The 22,159-nt window shown below is 34.0% G+C and overlaps 1 protein-coding gene across 3 annotated transcripts in view; it reads left to right on the forward strand.

The window, feature by feature from the left end:
• The window catches only part of LOC135845354 (amyloid beta A4 precursor protein-binding family B member 1-interacting protein-like), an 82,119-nt gene that overhangs the window by 32,916 nt on the left and 27,044 nt on the right, over positions 1–22,159 (forward strand). For all 3 annotated transcript variants that reach the window (XM_065363847.1, XM_065363845.1, XM_065363846.1), the window contains exon 2: positions 9,378–9,541. In XM_065363847.1, coding sequence (XP_065219919.1) covers positions 9,404–9,541 — 138 coding nt within the window. In that variant the 5' untranslated portion in view covers positions 9,378–9,403. The remainder of the gene's footprint in view (positions 1–9,377; positions 9,542–22,159) is intronic.

Raw genomic sequence — 22,159 nt, forward strand, 5'->3', positions numbered from 1 at the left:
TATAAACGCGATTGAAGTTAGAGAATCATTTGATCGATTGTGTTCCATTTTTCCAAAATCTGTCATTTCTGCGACGATTTCAGGATTAAAAATGCTACGAGGAGGCAAAGTTGAATGCCTCAAAATTTTTGAAATCTACGGAAATTCATCTAATTCGAGAGTCTTTGATTTATGTATTGGATGAAATAAAGTGTGATTCGGAACACAACAAACTTAGAATTAATGGGCTGAGGTGCTGAAGAAAAAAGTTTTGTTGTTTTTTCAACATTTTGAAGGTTTCTTATGGTCTTTTTTAGAGGTAAACAATTCGAAAGCGCAACAAAATAGCTATTTGGCCATTGGGGGTGATAAAATTGAAAACTTTTTAAAAGAAGAGCCATTCCAAACTCATCTCTCTCCTCTCCCTCGATCCTACCTTTATAAACATTTAGAAAAAGTTTTCAGATTAATTGATTGATAAAACTTGCTGTTGATAAAATCTGGGAAAATCCCCCTCCCCCTGCGATACCTATGCAGTTGATATTTTGAAAGATCTGAAGGGAATATCAAAATTGATCTGAATGATATCCGAACTCCCCCCCCCCTATCCGGCCAGGTTTTAGAAGTACTGCGAAGAATGGTTATGTCCAGTTATGAAGGAAGGATGCTTTTCCTGTTGAATGTGGACAAGCATTTTTCACACAGAACTCGATGAATTTTGCACAATTCGCCAATTATTTGTACGGTCATTTTCGTTCATTTTGTTTTTCGATTGTTTCAACACCGTTGGCAAAATCTATCTGCGTTGACGCGTTTCTGGAAATTACAATAAGTAAACGCTTGTTCAGCAAAATAACGAATCCACGTGCGTTACGCTGCTTTACATATATGCGTACGTATTTTTGTCAAATCACCCTATAAATTGTATGTAGAAGTTGTGAAACAAATTCCAGAATGACGGGTCAAGGCATTGACATTCCCATCGGTCGGATTGTTGTTCCTGCTGTTTTTTTTTTGGAAGTACATTTGTTACATTTTATTATTAGTACATCTATCACGTGAATTCCAAATCGAGGGCTCGATGTACTTGACCGTACGATATCTGTCGCCGGAGTCGTGTGTCGCCTTCTTTAATTGTCATTGTCATCGTATGAAAATATATAGGCTCAACGGATATTTTGTCAATTCGTTAAAAAATATAGTTCGTCGCGATATGGGCGACGAAGACGACTACGACAGTTTTAAAAACCGACCCCCGGTTCCCTTGCGATATCTGATTGATATGGCAAGCTCGTAGTAATTACGTAGCGTGGCTTGGTCGTCGAAACAACGGCGACAGCGATGTTGACATCAAACTTGGCCTCATTTTCTCTTCATCTATAGTAGTAGCTTTGACGTCAGGATCCACCCAAAATGTCACGTAAATGTATAAGGAATATCGAACTCGATGACTTTTTTCCTCACAAAATCGAAACCAAGGAGTTTCCTGCTAAAAAATTAGCTACGAAGCACGTTTTCACGTTAACATGTATTTTTTTTTTTTTTGGCCGATACGAACGAATAATTTTTATTTTATTTTAATTTATTATTTACAACGAGGAGTTTGTTTTAGAGTGGAAGTAATTGGTGGTGTATGTAAATTCGTATTTAATATATTTCACAGCCGGATGTCACGCGTATAGTTCAATGAAAACGTCTCCTTGGGATCGTACACAGTATACTAAGGTGTGAGTATGAGGTAGGGGATAAAAAAAAGCGCCATAGCCAGTGCCATATGGTTCAGGCTACCGAAATATACTCTATACTTAGTGCCAGAGAGAAGAGAGTTTTTGGATGACGGGCTTTTATTAATGGGCTTCGTGAAAACTCCCGAGTTTTTTTAGCCATCTTCCGACTGCTGTATCGAAATCGACGTGTGAGTGTAGTGTAACTTTTCAACGTATGTACTATAAAGCCTGGTACATTTATCACGAGAAGAGATACGAACGCTGAAACAAAGAAAAATAGCGCGTAATTAAAATGCCACGCCGGCGACGTAGCTTCATCGCGGTTTGCTCGCGATTAATGGCTTGGCTGGGTCCTGTCACATGAGGACGTCGCGTCGAGTCAGTCGATAATTGATTGGTGGATGCGTGATTTTTCGCTCGATCGAGTTTCCTTTTCCAATGTACGAGTATTTGTAAAAATATACGCTGACTAAGCTTATAGGTTCGTTGGGTAAGGGATGGTGGAAAATTATGTGTGTTTGTATTGTAGGTACCTACATAAAGGATGTTGTTTAGAAAGAAAATGCTGTAATAGGTGTCGGAGGGATTTTTTCATCCATGTAAATTGGTATCCAATGAACAACGTATAATATTTATTTCCAACTAAATGACCCATCATATTGCCAATTAAAACATGGAAATTTGAAAAATATCACGAGCAAGAAAAATTAAATCAACGCAAAAATAAACCGGGAGTTCGAATGGCCTTAATTCTTTAGTGCCCTAGAGAAATCTAACGGATGAAATTTGATCATTTTTATCACTCTTTGTAGGTTCCATGTAATCGCAAGATAAAATTAGTTTTTTCTCGTAGAAAATTGAAATTTCAAACAGGAAATAGGATCCCACCAAATTAACCTACTTTGAATTTCCTGGAAGTATCCGATTTGATGAAATTTGGAAGAAAATTTGTGGTGTAATTTTGTCATTGAAAAAGAAATAAAGGTAGTCCAAAATGTTTTATTATCCTCTTCCTATTAATTTGTTTGGATTGAAACATTGAAAATTGAGATTGAAGGGTTTCTTTTGGCGAAAGGATTTTGCCGAAAAGGAGGTGAAATCACCTTGTCTCAAAATGTCCTGCGATGAGCGAAAATCCACCAGAAATTTTTGACCCCATACCCTTATCTTTTCCTGTATTTTCAACCATTTTATGGCGTTATTTTAAAAAAATTTCATTTCAATAAAAATGAAGAAAAATTTTAATTTTTCATGTGGCATATTTCCTTACAGAATTTTTAAAAAAATATTTGGTTCAAATTTTCATGTTTTTTCGACATTTGAAAACCCTAGGTAAGCAAGGTAAAAAGTGTCAACTTTTCAAAATTATTAAAAAATTAAATTTTTTTCAAAAATGAGAGTCTATTTTTAAACTATTTTAAAAAAAAATTTTTCGTCATTTTTTTATTTTTGTCATTTTAAATTAACGTTTGTTTTTTAAAACCTACCTACTTACTAGTTTGTCAGTTATGAAAATTATTTTTTGGTATTTTAAGCAACTTTAACAATTTTTAAAATCATTTTTTGGATACTTTAGCCACTTGAGTTATTTTTGAATAATTTTAACAATTTTTAAAATCATTTTTTGGATACTTTAGCCACTTGAGTTATTTTTGAATAATTTTTTCTATATTTTAAGTATCTATTTTTGGTCATTTTTACAAGGTAAACGTGATTTTAACCATGAACCTCCCCCCCCCCCCGAAAAAAAATCGATCTCATCAACCATTTAACTTTTTTCCTCTAGGACATGATTGATACAGCATTATGCTGCTACTGGGCGTGCATAAAAGCGCAGCGCTTCATTTTTTTTATCTTGGCACAGAAATGGTTCTCAAAACACATGTACGAGTGAACTTGAAAATAATTTTTCAGCAAAGCTTTTTATTTGACCGAAAATTTCCAAGAATAATTATAATAACTTTTATGTAAGTTGGGCGATTTACAAAAATTTTGTTGTGAAAAAGATAATAGACGTAATTACATCTGGACAATTTGTATAGAATTCGATTTAATTGCATTGAATTTTATCAAATTGCGTATGTTAAATTACATCCGCATTTTTAATCATTTTTCAATGCCAAACAGATAAACGAATTTATCTACTTTTATGTAATTTGATAAAATCAAATCCGCCTCTTATCAAACTTTATGTGCAATTTTTCCATTTGGGAAATGGGTGTATGTAGTAAAATCTTCTCTGGAAGGAATGTTTCAAATCGTTGATTTATTTTTTGTTTGAAAGTTGGTTATAAAAAATGTCAATTTCGAAAACTGATCAATTTTTTCTACCTTTTGAAAATCTGACGTGATAACAGAAAGGCAACATAGAGCATAGGCTAGGTAATTTTTTCTAACTAGGGAGCCTTTTTAACTGGAATTCTTCAATTTGAACGAAACCAAGCTGTATCGGTAGAGTATGTCACAAAATTTTTGTAACAAAATAAAAAATCCGGTTCTGAAGTTCATTTTTGGATGTTTGTCGATTTTCTGAAAAAAGAAATAGAAAAATTCTGTTTCAAGTGTAATTTAATTTTCAAACTTTTTCATGAAACATCAACTATTTTGAGAAAAGTGGACCTATGTGAATAATTTTTTCAACTCCTACACATCAAGAATTACTAGTTTTGGACCATTCTGGAACCCCCAGCAAGTTTTCAAATTTCTCCAGAAATTTCAAATCGTTCTGAAGGTGCCAAAAATGAACTCTATAGGACCTATAATTTTGGGCGGTGCTTATTTGGAACCTTGTCGATCGTTCTAACTGATTCCGCAAAATTCCAGGAGTGCTAAATTGAAAAAGAATTTTTAACCTTTTGGCAAATTCCAGAAAAAGTAAAAAAAAAAATGACAAAACTTTTGCCTGGAATTTTGCAGCCACCGCCTAAAATGGTTGAGAGGATGCACAACAGGCATCCAATCAAATTTATAAAGTTCATTTTTGGCCTTTCCTGGTTGGTTTGAAAGTCTTGGAAAAAATGGAAAAATCTCTGTAGGCTCCAAAATGGATCAAAACTAGTGGTTGTTGATTTTAAAAAATTCCCTTGAAACACCTTATTAAAAATTTCAAAATTTTAAAAAATTCGCCAAAAATCCAAAAATAAACTTTAGGACTTGAAATCTTTGTCATGTGAGTTTTGAGACATACTCCTTCGATCTAGCATTTTGGCCAATTTTACCTCAATTTTTTCAGAATTTAGAAATTTTATAGGTTCCTGGAAGTTCCAGAACTGCTCAAAATTGCCACCGTTTGATTAGGGATGTCGAAAATGGGGTATAAATCAAATCTCAACTTTCTACCTCAATTTTATAAAATTTTGATAAAAAATGGGCCTTTGAATTTCTGAAAATTCACCAAAAATTGAAAAATGAAGTTCGTTTCAAAATTTTCCGCCCTTTCGGAACATCTTAATAGGGATGATGATTTGAAGATTTTTGGTACAGGTACATTTTTATTACAACATACTGTTGTGTCATTGTCGAGCTGAGTTGCATCCATTTCTATCTACCTTCATTCTCTCTGGAATCATCGGAGTCATATTTAATGAACGAGGTTACTCGAAATAAATTAAATTCTACGTCGAGTTCGAGTACATTGTAGACGAATTAATTTAATAAAATAGACAAGCTGCTTGTACTAGAGCGACGTTAAACTCTGTATACGTCAACGTAATATATTGAATTTGTTAACTCGGCTCGGACCGAGAGAACTTTATGTAGGTTAAATTGAAAACATGTAAATACGCTGTTTTAGCCAAGAGACAGACATTTCGTTTATTTTTTTTTCCTATTAGTTTTACGTAATTAACCGCATTATACATACACGCGTACTACGAGTATATGAAATTTGAATAGAATATAGAGTACGTCTACCTCAAGAAATTTTAATTTAGCCGCACCTGCGTCGATGCTGCGAATCTATTTGAATGTAGTCTAGCGAGATTTTTTTCCTGTCTCTTTTCAAAACCATATGTCGTTATTTTCTGGCTCATAATTTTTTACTCTACAATAAGGACAAATGCGGTAGCATCATTGTTTGAGGACGATCTATAGGTACTTGGAGTGGCGTATTTAATCGATGGCTTTTGCTTCGGTGGTTGAGGTTGCTGATATTTTCAAGGTGTGGTGGGTAGATAAGGTATTTGTCATCACGAAGGCGTTAGGTAGTTTTTGAACTTGCTGCAGAACGATATAAGGTATATTTTCAACCCACTTAGCCAGACAACGGACGTTCGGTTGCTCCAGTGGGATGTATGGTACGGTTTATGGTATCTCTTGAGCGGAAATGCACGTTACGAAATCGCCAGATACCATGCTCGTATTGGCTATAAAGTGTAGATTCGTATTCGACGACCACGGTACCGTTAATGAATACTAATGGTGTGGTATTAATATGCAATGTAAGCGTTTCTACGCACCATATACGAGCCTAATGTTTTAATTGCTCTTTCCCTTTTCAATTTACTACGTCCATGTAATTGGTAATTCGGAGCTGGTATCTTGTATTCCGTATGTGTAAGCGAGGTACACGCGTTGCTGTGGCCAACCTCTGATAAGGAGTTAATGCGACATGAAGTTTTTGGGATGTGGCCGATGTGGGGATCGCGTGGACAAGGGTTTTATGAGCTGAAGATGGGTTTAATCAAGTCGTACAGATGCCAAATCCGTGTTATGTGGTGTTGAAAACGGATTTGGAATCGCCATTGGGTCGTTTGTTCGGTGTGTTTTTGGTTGTATTCGTATGGTATATGGATGGGTAATTTTCTGAATGACACCGGTGGCGAATGGATTTTCGCTATTGAGAAGTGGTGTGGAATATGTAAGGTTCCTGAAAAAAAACTTATTCAATTTGTTCGTAATGAATAATTTTTCATCTTGAAAAAGTCAATTCTGAGAAAAAACCACGTGTTTTACAAATAAAATCAAGGTAAATTGAACTTTGCAGTATAATACGAGTACTTCATACTTACTTTTGGTGTGTGATTATTTGTTTTCTTAGAAGCTTTGTTTTGAGATTTTTAAATAATAATCATGCAAGCTCAATTTCATTGAAAATTTTTCTGAAACTTCGAATAACCTTACATAAATGGGCCACCCTGTATATTCCCATTAAATCGAATACCTACCTCTCTTTCTTCTGCTAATTTCAAATCTCAAAATTATCAATAATATAGAATTGATAATTTGATGATTCAATTTCCTACTAATTGGACTTGGAGTCATTATTAAAGATAATATTATTTTATAGATTGATAAAATTTGCCATTTGCTCATTAATGAAGTATCGAAAAGCCAAATTCGTATGACTAAACATCTGGTGACCGATTTCGATTTGCAGACATAGCCAGCTGAAAATTGATGCATCATTTAGTCGAGTTGTCACCAAAGAAGGCAATTTACCGGTGATTTATGCACATTTAATGTGATAACGTCGTGATTTGCGCGTGTAAATTTACTAGAGATTGTTTTGAAAAGTACCTAGTAACTTTTTTCATGATTTCTGCGCAGATTCCTTTATCTACAAGTAATTAGTTTCCTCCATCGAAAAAAAAAAAAACTGAAATGCTCGAAAAATCAGTTGAATTGACTAAAAATAGGTTGAAAATCAGGAAAAAGTTGAGAGGATATCATAAATTGCTTACAAATTATTGAAAATTATTTTCTAAAATTACCAAAGTATTGTGGGAAGTCAAGAAAAAGTTGATGGAATTGAATAAATTTTTAAATTACAAATCTGACGTAAGAACGTTGAGTGGGACAATAAAAAGTAATTTAAAATCAAGGAAAAGTTGATAAAATGAGGTGAAAATTGTACTAAAGTTTCCTGAAAATCAAAAAGTGGCTAAATTTGCACTGAAGTTATTAGGAATAAAGTGAACATTTAGTAAAATATGAAAAGTCAATTTTCAAAGTTTGACATATTCTTAGCAACTCAAAAATTAGACTTGGTTTTCAAAAATTCACTTCAAAGTAACTCGAAATGTTGAAAAAAAATTGATCAATTTTTTCAAAACTTTCAAAAATTGGACAAAATGCTGATTATGAAATCATATACAGATGCACTCTCAAAATATGTCCAGCAATCAGTAATTTGCCAAAAAAATACCAGTTTTTACCAAAAATGATTGGTAATTTGTCAAAATACCAGTAATTTATCAACAATTACCCGTAATTTACCAAAAAATTACCCGTAATTTACTAAAAAAAATTACCCGTAATTTACCAAAAAAAAATTACCCATAATTTACCAAAAAAATTACCCGTAAATTACCAAAATAATTACCCGTATTTTACCAAAAATAAAAATTACCCGTATTTTACCAAAAAATTACCCGTAATTTACCAAAAAATTACCCGTAATTTACCAAAAAATTACCCGTAATTTACCAAAAAATTACCCGTAATTTACCAACAAATTACCCGTAACTTACAATTTACCTAAAAATTGCCTGTAAATTGGCCGTAATTTACCAAAAAAAATTACCCGTAATTTACCAAAAAAAATTCACCTGTAATTTATCAAAAACTCACCCGTAATTTACCAAAAAATTATTAGCCGTAATTTACCAAAAAATCACTCTAATTTACCAAAAAATTACCCGTATTTTATCAAAAAAATTACCGCTAGGTACCAGTAATTTACTAGAAAATACCAGTATTTTACTTGTAATTACCAGTAAACCAAAAATTACCAGTAATTCACTAGAAAATTCCAATTCTTTTACTAGAATTACCAGTAGTTTACCAAAAAATTGCAGTAATCTATGTACCAAAAATTGTCTATTAGGTAGTTATCAACAAAAATTATGTGTAATTTTTATTTCGAAAAATTTACCAGTATTTTACGGAAACGGTCCGGTAGGTTTCAAAAAATACCAGTAATTTACAAAAAATTACCATTAATTTCGTAACACCAGATAAATACTTGAAGCATGTGTTTCCAAAACGCACTAAGTCCATTTTCAAAGATTCTGAGGTTGCAAGGCCATCTAGCATAAAGTTACGGCCCAAAATGGCTAATTTTTTGATATGTTGTGTCTCCGGTCTTGGTTAGAACATATCAAAAAATCAGCCAATTTGGTCCACTTCTACGTTTCCAAATTGTACCAAGTACCATGAATTTCTTATCAATATTTTTTTGGACTTAGTGCGTTTTGGAAACACATGCTTCACTTGATATCAGACGTAGGTACTCTAAATGTTGTAAATTGACCAAATTTGTTTACTCTAAAATATTGATATGATCCAATTTTTTCCAAGTTTTCAAAAGTCAGTGTGACGCGAATTATGAAATTGAAAATTTGGACAGACTTCGGCTCAAAAATACAAGTATCAAAATTTTTTGTTTTTGAAAATATTTTTTTCGAATTTCAAACAAATTTCTCAGTAAATATTCGTAAAGATTGTATTTTTAGTGATATTTTGCACAACTTTATACGATTTTCACGCCACTTGAACGCGTTTTATTCCCAATTCAATCAATTTTCACGCTATTTTCAGCAATTTTTCATGCTGTTTCAGCCTCCATTCCCAATCCTTATTGACGAATATTGTGTTATTAAATCTTAATTTAAAGTTACCAGAGCTTTAAGCGAACCCCTATTTGTTCTAATTTGAAATTAATTTCAACAGGTGACAAATAGTGAAAACTCATCATAATGATGGCCAGCTACGCGCACCAGAATGAAAACATCTACGATACCCAAGCGGAGCAAGATCTACCCAGTCCGGATGGCCCAGAAGATCCCGAGTTGCTCCTTAACGCTTGGCTGGGCGAACTCGACACGCTCACAGCGGTAAGTTATATAATTTTAAACGCCTATAATTGACACCGTATATGTAAAGTACCAAAGTACCATACTTTTACGTGTAATCTGTGGTAAATTTTGAGGTAGACAAAAAAGTATCGATGGAAAATTCTGATAGCAGGTGTTGTGCGACTTTTGTCGATCAGCGAGAATTACTTAGCGAGTCGCAGGTGCGCCTGGTTAATTTTCCTAATTGCTTCGAAGGTCTGTGTCACATTCGTGTACCTGTAGATTTCCACAGAAATGGACGAGGTGAGGAAATGCGGGATGTGCGATGCATTACAATTGTGTATACTTAGAGAGCCAAGTTGTAGAAATGTAAAAATTATACAAACTTTTGCGATTTGCTGACTGTGACGGAAAACGCGGAAATGTAGAATTATTACACGTTGGTAAATAATATCGACTATGTTGTTATACAATTGGTGGACAATTTGGCGGAAATGTTGATGAGTTATGATAATTGATAAGGGGATAAGTGATAAATACGACGACGAGTCGACGATGGATATGGCTTGCGTGTGTGCGATATGCTATCGTAATCGATTATTTTGCAAGGTTGTCGTCGATTATTAAAAATATGCGTTCGTGTAATTGTATCTATTCGTTAATTTATTTTATTCTCCAAAATGAAGGGGTTATAGACGACGACGCTGACGTATATTATTTCGCAGTATTTTCAACACATGGCGGTTTTTTCTGGTTCATTTGAAACCATACTACGTAGGTACTTACACGATGGAGTTTGACGTGCGAGGGATGAAGGGGGTGTTTAAGCCTATGTGTGCCAAATCCCATATATTCTCCCCATTTTGGAGAAGGCTAATTAACCAGTATTGGGTGGTAAATTCGTTTTGCTGAAATACATATATTATTATCGTTCTACAGCATCTGGTTCGGAGCCTTAGGAGAGGTTCTCGTAGTTTTACGCTTTACCATCTCGTATATTTTGTATGTACGTGTGTGTTTTTGCTCTCGCGTTATTCGGGGGTTTATTTCCTGTGACGGTTTCATTCTATACTCTATACTACACTTTGGCCCATACACGTAAATCTTGGGTATGAAAGGAAGTCGCGTTTCCTATACCAACACCGAACTGGATGTGTATTCTACATTTCCTGTTCCTTGCGAGTCTATTTACTCTTACCTTAAATCTCGTCGTCGAGTACATTTTTATTACGTGCTGATCGATACGAACGGTAAAGTGATCGTGTCCGAAGTCGATGTAAAATGTAAGTTGTTACCTATTTAAATATTTAACGTGTGTTACGTATAACTAATCAATTCAATTAGCAGAGTGTTTGATGAAAGGATTCTGTGTGATGAGAAGGCTTAATGTGGGCTCACGAATGAGATCATTGGAATTGGCGAAACTTCATACTTTTTTAAGGAGTTTTTTTTTTCTTAATAATTTCATACAATTCTTCTAGCAAAATCTATGATTGAAGAGCCGGAATTGTGAACGATTTCAGTTGGGTAGGTACCTATTCATGCTGAAGAAATTTTGATTCAAACCTTTCTTTCGTTCTAATCACAGCCTGAATGTTCAAATTATCGATTTTGGCTTTTTGAAACTTTCCAAAAATTAGGACAGAGGGTCAAGTCTTTGGAAAACGGCGGAAAGTCAAAATAATTCTCCCCAATGCTCTAATTTGTCCTCGATGAAAATTTTTTTTAGAATTTTATTGCTCCCAATTACTAAATTTGTAGTTTATTCTGACATTACAAAAATGAAGACGATTGTTTGATCTTGAAAAATTATATAAAAGGAGGAGTCTCGATAAGGCCATCTTTTGGGCCCCGCACAGTTATCGACTCGACTACTCTTACAATGTTGTAATAAATGTCCCAAATACGAATCGGTGGTTAGTTGACTCAAAATTATCATTTTTTGGGCTCCATGTGTTCCAAAGTTGTGAATAAAAAAAGAATTTTATGAACCACTGAGTATTATTTTCAAAAACTTTTTAAGCATAAAATATCAGTTTGAACACGATAAAGGTTATGCGAGGTGATTTTCCCATTTTCGACCCTCAGGGGCAGAAATGGGGGGGAGGGGGGTTCCATTTTTGGAAAATTTTGGAATCGCCATTTTGACGTTACCCCTTTGAACCCCGCTAAAAAACTTTTTACAGTTTATTAGTATCCGAAAGACCTTCAATACCTTCATTCTACTAAATTTTGAGCTCAATAAAATTTTGCGCTGGTACTCAAAAATCCAATTTTCCAATTTTTTGTAATTTCAATAGTATTTTGGGAACCCCTGGAAAGCTGAAAATCTGCGATTTGCGCCAAACGTAACGTTTTGAGGTATATAATCAATTATCTAGATGAAAAAGTCTAATTGAGCTCTCTCTATATTTGTAACTTTGAACCCCTTTTTTAGAGGGCCCCACTTTAGGCACCCCTAAAAAAGGTGTTTATGCATATTTTTTCAAATAAATTGAAGAATTTGCGTTTGAAAAACACTAGTAAGAGCTCAATAATTTTTCATTCGATTTTACGTGTAACTTTCACAATTGAGCCTTTTTGGGACAAATTTTGAGATTTTACTTCGTTGAAACCTCAGCCTCACTTTCCTCTTTATGCTGCACTTATTTTTGGAATACTTACTGCAATCCAATCTTCATATTTGTGCTTTGATTCCAGTATAAGTTTTTGATTATTTGTAGGTCTTTGTCATCAGCATTGTATTTCTTTAGGATTCTCAACATTTCCTCATGTTTAGCAGATACCCAAAATATTGAAATGGAATGCTTTAGCTATTATTGGCTCATGGATGGACTTTCAAATGGGAGCAACCTCAACTTCTCTCTCCTGTTTTTAGTTTCACAAACACCTAGTGTGTGATGTTTAGAAAAAATCCTCCAGTTTCCCTTCCGCTATTTTGTGTCTAGTTGAAATTTGAAAGATCTTACATCACTTTGTACAAAAAAAGGCTCACCAGATAACTATGAAAAAAATATTGCATTATATCGCTGATCTCACATGCAAGCAAAGTGCTTCTGAAGATCATCTATTATCGTTTATATCCACTCATGCAGTCTCAAATCCCCCAAGAACAGACTGCATTTATCAAAGGAAGAGGCACAAAAGAGCAAATCCTCAACCTCAGAATGCTCATTAAGAAAAGTACAGTTGGAAGAATTGGTTCAGAAAACTGAAAAGTTAGGGAATATCATCTCTTTGAATTTTTCTGCATGTACTTGACTAATGTTCTCCTGCATTAATAAATTGTCAAGATAAAAATGTACATGGTGGTTCAGATACATTTTTCTGAAAACTTTTTAAAACTTGACTAAAAGATTCTTCATGTGTTAACTTTTCTGTTATGAACCTCATGTTTTTCATGAGGTAGAAGGGAATGGGGAAGAGAAGGGAAGAGAAGGGATGGGATTGACTGTTGGTCATTTTTACAACTTTGGAGGGGTCTGAATACTGACAATTTGAAAAATTGTTTTTGATAAGCCTAAGTTCAGTTCAAAATTTTTTTTTTTTTTTTAAGGGTTTTTAGGAATGGATCATTGATCTTGTTTAACTTTTCTACCCTTGGAATATTTTACTCGTACTTACTACAATGGCTTCTAAAAATGTCGATTCTTTGCCATTCTACGTACAGCTTGACATAACATGCTATACCTAGCTAAAATACGTTGGTAGGTATTTGTTGAAACGAAATATAGATAGGCTCATGTGACGTATATAATGTCATTTTTGTTGTACATAGAAACCGTAGGCATAAGTATACTAAAAATACGATAGAATTTCACAAGAGTAAAATACGTTCACGATAAAAATAAACTAGAAAATTTCATTTATTATTGCCTCGTACGTACACGAAAGAAGTTATGCAGTCGCGAGTCGAGTACGATCTTATACTTATTATTATGAAAGTGATTCCACAAATGTTATAATTATTGTGTAAATTAACACCATACCGCCATCATCCACCATCATCGTCATCGCCACCGTACGTACAAAGCGTCCTGCCTGCCTCTGTTCTTCGGAGCTTCAGACATAATAATATAATAACTTAACGCTGTTTACGTGCGTGATTGATGACGCCAATGTTCTGTAAACTTGGTGCATCTTGTGAATTTAAATCATCGTGCCATCGTGCGTCGCGTCGAAGTGGTTTTACGTGAAGAATTTTTTTTTCACGAAGGCGAAAAAATTCTAACCTATTCTATGCCCTACGTACTACATACGAGTCGAAATACACGTATAGCTATCGTAATGTGAAGTTTCTAACCCGGTACACGTAAGTTGCAGTGTTTTTTTCCTTCACACAGAAAAGAATCTATTTATTTATATACTTATCTATAGGTACCGAATCACTCGAAGGCATTGTTTGAGTTTGAGAACTTGTATAAGATTTTTTCCACTCGTGCCTCTTTCCTGATTAAATTGTTATTTTGTATTTGTACGCGGTAGTTTAGCCCTAGGGTATGAGCTGAAGTAGCCTTGTATACGTATAGTGTATACAAGTACGATATGAATAACCTGATATTAATATATTATTGTAACATGGTGTGAGATGCTTAATTGAGAGAAAATATATTAAGAAGATGAAGGGGCGGTTTTGGAATTCGTATGATGTGAATTTTTACATTCGTATGATTCCAGTTCATATTTTATAATGGGGGAGGTGATTTGAGAAGTAAAGCTGAAAAGTTAAAACGTCTTCTATTATCCAATTTTCTCAAATGTATCAAGAACTTTGTTTATTTTGTTGAACAGATATGCTCTCATGGAAGAGGGAGGAGGGGGGATGAGCGAGGAAAATTGGGGTGCAGGCAAAAATAGACAAAAACTTATGAATTTTTTTGTTTTTTTTTTTGAAATTGAAAACACTGACCAAACAATTGGCACCACTGCGTTCCAAAATATTTTCATTTGGGACAAGGTCATTTTTCCCAAAATATGTTGGGTGTAATGACAGGTGAAAAAACCACGATTTTTTCAAAAATGTCCCCTCTTTGAGAGCTCATCCCCCCGGGAGAGGGGAATCTCTAAAACTAAAATTTTTTCTGAGTAACTTTCAACTCAAAATGAAGGTCTCTGCCGAATTTGGTCAAAATCCGTCGATTTCTTTTTCTGCTATCACCCAAAATCCTGGCAATTTTCCCAAAATGTGCATCATTCGTAGAAAATGTTGCAATTCTTTGCAATATTCTTGAAAATATGGAGACTTTCTGAATTTTTCAGTCATAATGAAATTTCCAATATTGTTATGAAATTCAACTCAATTTAGTACTCGGTAAAATTTCATCAACGTTGGCAATTTTTCCCCATTTTTACTTTGATATTCTACCAATTATCTTACCTAAGTAGATAAAAAAAATATCAACTTGAAAGAATTCGCATTCCTATCACGATAAAACTCTACTTATTTGTTTACCAAAAGATAAGCACAACTTGAAAATTTTAGCATCAATCGAGCTTTCAGTTCAACTTCAAATGCGTTCAAATCACCGCCAATAAATTGATGATCAGTTTGAGAAGTTTGCGTTCGCTGTAGAAAGAAACCTTGATTACGTTGATACCATTAGCGAATAACGATTTCCTATTCGAAGAATTCGGGTGACATCAACATCTTGATACGTTTGCCATTGAATATAAAAAGTGGTAATTTACCAAACGAGAGATGCTCGAAGCGTGGCAAAAAATACTTGGAATATTTACCTATAAATCGCGTTAAATAATATAACCAACTACCGAGCGAAAAGTTGAATTTGTATGACGACAACCACCCTTCTCTCCTCTCCCACTCGAATAACATTAGGTATGCAAACGGTATCATTATTCTGAAGGGAGGTACACCTTTTTCCATGGGGTTTTTCTTTTCTCCACTCGACTCGACAACGACGACGTCAACAAAATTTTTACTCCAGCTTCACGATTTCGAGATGGGTTTCTCATTTATGTACAAATTCAGAAGAGACGTCTCGTCTTCGTCACCGTCTATGTGAGTTTTTCGAATCGTTTCGTTTCAACTGTAGTATGTTTTTGTTTCCTATTAAGAAAATATATTCAAAAATTAACGCCGGTTTGAAATCTATCAGCGTTTAAGACAATACCGTACGAAGATACCTACGGATTCTTTTAAAGAGTGTATTTTGACGTGTCGTGTATGTGTTTGAAAATTTAAAAAAAAAGGGTTCTCGTTGAAGAATACCCGTATTTAATGTGTAAATACGGTATATTGAATTTTGTAAACGAGGACAACGTGTAACGTAATTTATATTTTTTATGCGACGTGGTTTTTTTTCACTCTCTTAGGTGTATTCATTTTGTGTGTGCTTTTTTTCTCCACCGAAGTCCCGAAGAGAAGAGCTGTTGTTGGCGTGTTTAAATAAAATTCCATTTCATTAATGGAACATTTCTCGGTGCTATGGAATGCGCGATTATTCATTTGATTTATTCAACTCTATACTAACGTAATACTACGACGTCGAAACGTATTACAAATTTTCGTTCATTTGGAATTTTTATATACGTATTTCACGACACGTACGCGGTGTCCATCTTTATTATTCCGAACAATTTACAAATGTACTCGTCGTCGTAGCAGTTGTTCGTATTGTCGTGGTTGTTGTTGTTGTTGTTGTTGTGCCAGTGAACTGTGTTAAATTTTACATAACTTAAACGTCGGTTATGCTCTCGTGGAAAAAAAATTGATGTTTGATAGATGCGGGCTCATGTAGAAAATTTTCGTATCGCGGATTTTCCGGAAGCTTGTAATTTAAGATTTTTACATCTTTACCTGGTCCGATATCCCAACCCACGTGAATTGAATGATGAAAACGATGATGGTAAGATTGAAGGTTTATTTTCATTTTTTAATCGAGCAGATGTTTTTTCTCACCCGGTGTTATCTTCGAAATTGAACTGGTTAGGTAATTAAATTTTTCAATAGGTCGTAGCTATGCTATAGCTATAAGGTATAAGCAAGAGTAAAAATAAAACCGGTCCCGGTATGTACCTATGGCGGCAATTTACGAGGTAAATAATCGACATGTGTTTTCGGGGGCATTTTTTACGTGTTAATTTTGTTTTTACAGCGTTAATTCAAAGGTAAAGAAACTATTAATTGAAGTGTAATCGCGATTATCGTTCGAAGGGCGATAATGTAAGGGAAGTGCGAATTTAACTAGGTGATTATAGTCTTGTTGGTGTAAACCTTCCAGCGTTGGATAGTATGTTGCTGTGGATGTACTTGCTGTAATAAAAAAAAGTGAATTTTGCAGTAGGTGGTAGGTGGTATTTCCAGTCGTAGTGTCGAGTTTTTTTTTCTTTTCAAGTGGAATATTCGCTTTTTGTTTTTATTTTGTTCTCAGGGTGGTGTGAGAAGAGAATTATTGGGTATGACGTCAATTTTCATAAATTTTCGTGCCATTTCCTACCCATGAATTTGATGTTGTTTGAAGAGGTTTGAGACTTGAGTCGTCTTTCGATTATCGCATCATTTTATTCATCAATTATCTGTTGTGAAATCATCGTTTAAAAAAACAGTAACTTACGTGTGTTTACGAAGGTGAATAAAAAAAATTTCAAATTGCTGAAAAGTTCGTTCATTTTATTTATCGTTGAAAATTCAACGTTCTTTTCTAATCTACCTAATTGTAAGTATTCTTTTTAAATATCTAAGTGAATTTTAAAAAAATAAGAAAGTTGGTTCATTTTTGAAACCTCGTAAAATTATCAAAAAGGGAGAGGGAAGGGGTCGCGTAAGAGCCAATAATCGTATCATCACATTCTATGAAAAAATGTACGAATTTTTCTGGAAAAAGAATTTTGAAATACAGTATACAGAAAAACATATTTACTTAGAAAGGAGATGTCCTAACCAGTAAAAAAATATTATACTAAAATATTTCAAAAATCAAAATTTCAAAAGCTAAAACGCATTTTTCGATTTTTGATGAATTTTTAAAAATTAAATTTGGACCAAAAATGTAAAAAAAATCAAATTTTTACTTAATTTACCTTAAAATCTGAAATATGGCACGCATCCTATTTTCGACACCCCAAACTGATTAGGAAGGATTTCGAATCAATCTGAGTAGTTCTGGAGCCTCTAGCACATTTTTGAAAGTTGAAATTCCCAAAATTTTAACAAAATGCAGTTGGAAAGCTAAAATTTACTTTGTTCTCCAATTTCAACGTTCTGAGTCCATAGGAGGTAGTTTCAAGCCGCCTCCAATCGTATTCTTGGAAGGGAAAAATAAAAGTTCTGCGTTTTAGCCCAGAAAATTAGTCAAGACTCTTCAAATTTTTGAGAAAGTACGTAGGAGGAAGAAAATCTCTCGTGAAATGGATCATCACAAATTCTGGAAAGGTTCTGCAAAATTTAGCATTTAAATTTTGAAAAAAATATTGAAAATTCCAATTGAAAATAAAATTGAAATTGAAGAATGTTACCAACAACATTGTTTTGAGTGGTGGAGTAGAAAAGAAAAATATCTCATTGAAGTTATTTCAAAAATGTTCTACAAGAAGTTCTGTATTTTGATTTATATAAATTTTGTTTGGCCCTTTGATTTGTTAAAAATCGCTCAAAACTGAAGAATAATATTGGTGGTATTTTCCGAGAGGGGGAAGAGGGTGGTGCTATATTCTTCTTGGTTTTATAGAAAATGTGAAAAATTCTAAAATAGAATGGGATGAGAGAGGGAAGGTGGTTATTGGGAAGCCACTGTTCTTAAACTCTAGCCCAGCAATTATTTCGATGCGATGATTTTCTGAATAAAAAAAATGAAAAAAAAAATAGCAAAAGATTTAGATATTTTTGTTTTAAAAAACTCCCTAATACCTAACCTCTTTTCCTTTTTTTTCTTATGTAAAATACATACTTGAGTAATGAAATGTTTTCAGAAAAGTCTGAGATCAATTATAGTCCACTAAATGTATCGTAAAAGTCCTAAAAATTGTGAGTACAAATTTTAAAATCACATCTAGAGTTACACAGATCTTGAAAAATGTAGGGATAATTCTGATCAAAAATGCCCAAAAATAATAAAAATAATTTCCAATTGCACGTCGAAAAAAAATATTTTTTTAAATAGGTAAATCATAACTTCATAACATGGATGAAAAGGGGGAACAGTTTTAAAATCTTTCATTTTTTAGGAAAAATTAGAAAAAGATTTTACCTATTTTCAGTCATGAAGCAGATAGTGCAAGTTGTAAAAGTTGTGAAATAATGAATCCAGAAAAAATGTTTTGAAAAAGTTGTAATTTTTTTTTAAAAAAGAAAAGTGCGAAATTTTGTTGAAAAAATTACGAAAAATTGTCTATTTAAAAAAAAAAGTTAGTGTTTGAACCTTTGATTGCGTTTTCTTTTTTTTTATCATTTTGATTTAAATTAGACGGATTAGTCAGGTACAGGTTTTTCAAACATTTGAAATATTTTTGGTCGAAGTAGAGAGGGAGAGGGTTGAAAAGATTTTTGAAAATTTTTTAAAATAATCAAAAATATTTATATTGTTGAAAAATGTGGCAAAATAGTGGTAATTTTCTTACCAAAAAATTCGTTAGAATATATCATGTAAATTTTTTCAAGTATTTCTTTTCAAAATTCATTTTATTGTTGTTTTTTGAAAAAAAAATTGTTAATCGATTCTCTTTTTTTATTACAAAAAATCTAACTCATTCATCAATTTAACCGTACTAAATTTTTTCAATGCTAATTTAAAGTTTCAGAAATGTTTTGTTCAGTTGAAAATTTTCTTGTTTGTTGTAACGGAAAATTAGAATTCAATTTTAAATCCTCTTATGCAGTAATACCAATTTTTGAACCACTGTTGCCACCCTCAAAAACTCCAAAAATTTTTGCCTTTGTTTTTCAATTTTTTGAAATTGGTAATAATGGCCTAAAAATTGGAAAATGGCGCACAAAATTTGTCAAATTTTATAAATAAAAAAATCAGGGTGCACCACCTCACATTTTCTAGGGGCTCAACCCCCCCTCGTTTTAGCTAAGCTATGCCTTTTATCACGCAATATCACTAATTGTGCTGGTCGTACCAAATTCCGATTTGTATTACGTCTCTGCACTTACTCGTAATTATCTTCACAACCTTTGTTATCTATCACCTTGGTAATTAGTGACGACTGCGACGACGCCAATCCAATATTGTTGTAGCAATTAATAGGAATTATTTGTTTGCTGATAAAATTTTATAATTGTTGAAAAAAAATACCTCTCTTCACTTCGTCACCCTACTCGATCACCTTTCCGATTAGTGTATCGAGCGTATAAAAACGTTCCATTAAGGTATTCCCTATTCTTCATCGGCCTGATCGCGGATCTTATTACATTTTCCTTGGAAAATTCGATCCAAGACTATATACCGCGCCTGTCGGCGATCGTAGAGGTCGCGGCCGCGACTGATGATACAGCACAGAATAGGTGCCTAAGATGAATTCACCGGAACGTCTACATTTGCGCATATTTGTACGCTGGTTCATTTGAACGAGAGTGTCGATGGCAAAAATACCGAGAAAAAATTACGCCATTTGGCGAACTATGATTTGATAAGGTATGTAGGTACGTTTATACGCGTTCGTCATTCAGTTGGTTGTATAGACGTAAAGTGATTGTATGGTATGGTTCATACTTCATATACGTTCATACCACCCAAACGTAAGCCTCTCCTATAGCTCTTCAATTGATCAGATTCACAAAGCGTGAAGGAAGATAGACGACCGTCAAAGTGTACATTACATACATGAACTGATTGAATACTTATTGGTGAAAAATCACGCGCCTAATTACTCACTCGTTGCACATCGTAGTATTATTCCCGTTCATCGTGCTCAGCAGCCGGAGGGAGAGATGAATCATTGAACTAATCGAATAAAATGAACGCAGGCAGGCAGGGGGGTGAACTAGTTGGATGATTTTTGGCCACTGTACACGAGTGAAAAAAAACCTGAAAGGTGAAATAAAAATTTTCCATTCGAAATGTAGGTATCTAACCGATATGAGAGGCTAATTTTAATTCGAGAGAAACCGAATCTAGTCAGGCGCGCACGTGTTGTTCATTAAAAATCAAAAAAAAGCTGGTACGATTTTTTCGAGTGGAAACTAGAGATTTTAAAAGATTTAAAAGGTCGCGCCGCCACCTCGCCTTGCTCCTTCTTCTACCAAATATTAGTCGAAACGAATTGCTATACCGTCTTCAAAAAACAATTAATGGCCAACAACACCTGGCAACTGGCAAGCCCTGGCCCAGCGAAGACATAGTCGTGACGTGTGCCACCTGTCTGGAGTCGTGTGTGCAGCTGCCCTATCCCAATAAATAATGTTTCGATGTAAGGCTAGAGATGTTATGTTTTTTCTTCTCGACTCGAGTTCGAGTTCGAGTTGAATATTTGGGACGTGCATCGTATTAAAAGGCGAGGCAATCGTATAGCTTGGTTTTTGGGCTGGCTGGAGTGCAGGAGTTTTGTGTGTCGAGAGAAGAATTGGCTCGACGTGGTTCCTGAATTACTTACTAACGAGCTGGAGCTGGTCTGACTATAGAGGTTTTACTTTACGTAATGTCCTACCAAAAATGATAGCTTTGCACCTTTGGTCAATTGGTGGATAATATACGAGTACGAGGTGGATTCAATGAATGGCGAGTGGTGGTTTTCAAGTGATCGTGTTTGGGATTGAAATTGGCCTGTTTTTGTGGCCGATAAAAGGCATGGTGGAGTTTTTCTATGGCATTGTGGGGTGTATTTTGGTGATAATTTACCAGCTATTGATCAATTTGATCTTTGATTGCGAAGGTTTGAGGAAGTCTTTGGAGACGGTAATTTTTGAAGTGGATTTTTTGTTATGGTTATTGAAGGTATTGGAAAAGGACGTGATGTCTTGCACATAGGGCTAATATTCTTGAAATGTTTTTTTTTATATTTCTTTTGGAATGATTCATTGTTTTCTATGATGACTAATACTAGAAGTTGGGAAAATATTACGAATGAAGTTTTCCTATTTAATCTATACTTTGTGTTTTATCGTTCAAGAGTTGCAATCTCTCAGCTAAAACCTCGGAGATTATTTTAATTTATAAATATCCTGTTATTGCATTATCATACGCACTTTGTCTATTATCGTATGAATTCATCTCCAAATCGAGACCGAAATGGATCTCTTTTTCTGAAACAAGAGCAAATTTTTTCAATCACCGAACTTCTCGTAAATTTGATCTCCTGAAATCTTAAAATTATGTGTTTCAAAACATCTTCAATCGAACGAGAATTAGTTACCTATTTTCAAGAAATGAATCAAATTCTGCGCATAATTCCATTTAATAACGGTTTGGATTTTTATAAATGGTGTTGTACGTATATATGTGATATGTGACTGTGAGTAATTACTTGAATCAATGAAGTAACTGTATCATTGCATTATATGAATCATTTAGCAATGAACAAATCATTTGAATACGCAACGAAGTGCGTTGTTGACCGATCGTTAATACGAAAAATAAATCAATAAAACGATCAACATGCGTAGGTACATTTCAATTCATCCTCAGATAGGTTAAATTCGGTGTATTGAAAATGAATCGTTCGCAAACGTTGAGAGATGGTTTTAAATTTAATAAATCA

The sequence above is a fragment of the Planococcus citri genome, chromosome 4 (genome assembly GCF_950023065.1).
Source record: "Planococcus citri chromosome 4, ihPlaCitr1.1, whole genome shotgun sequence".
NCBI lineage: Eukaryota > Metazoa > Arthropoda > Insecta > Hemiptera > Pseudococcidae > Planococcus > Planococcus citri.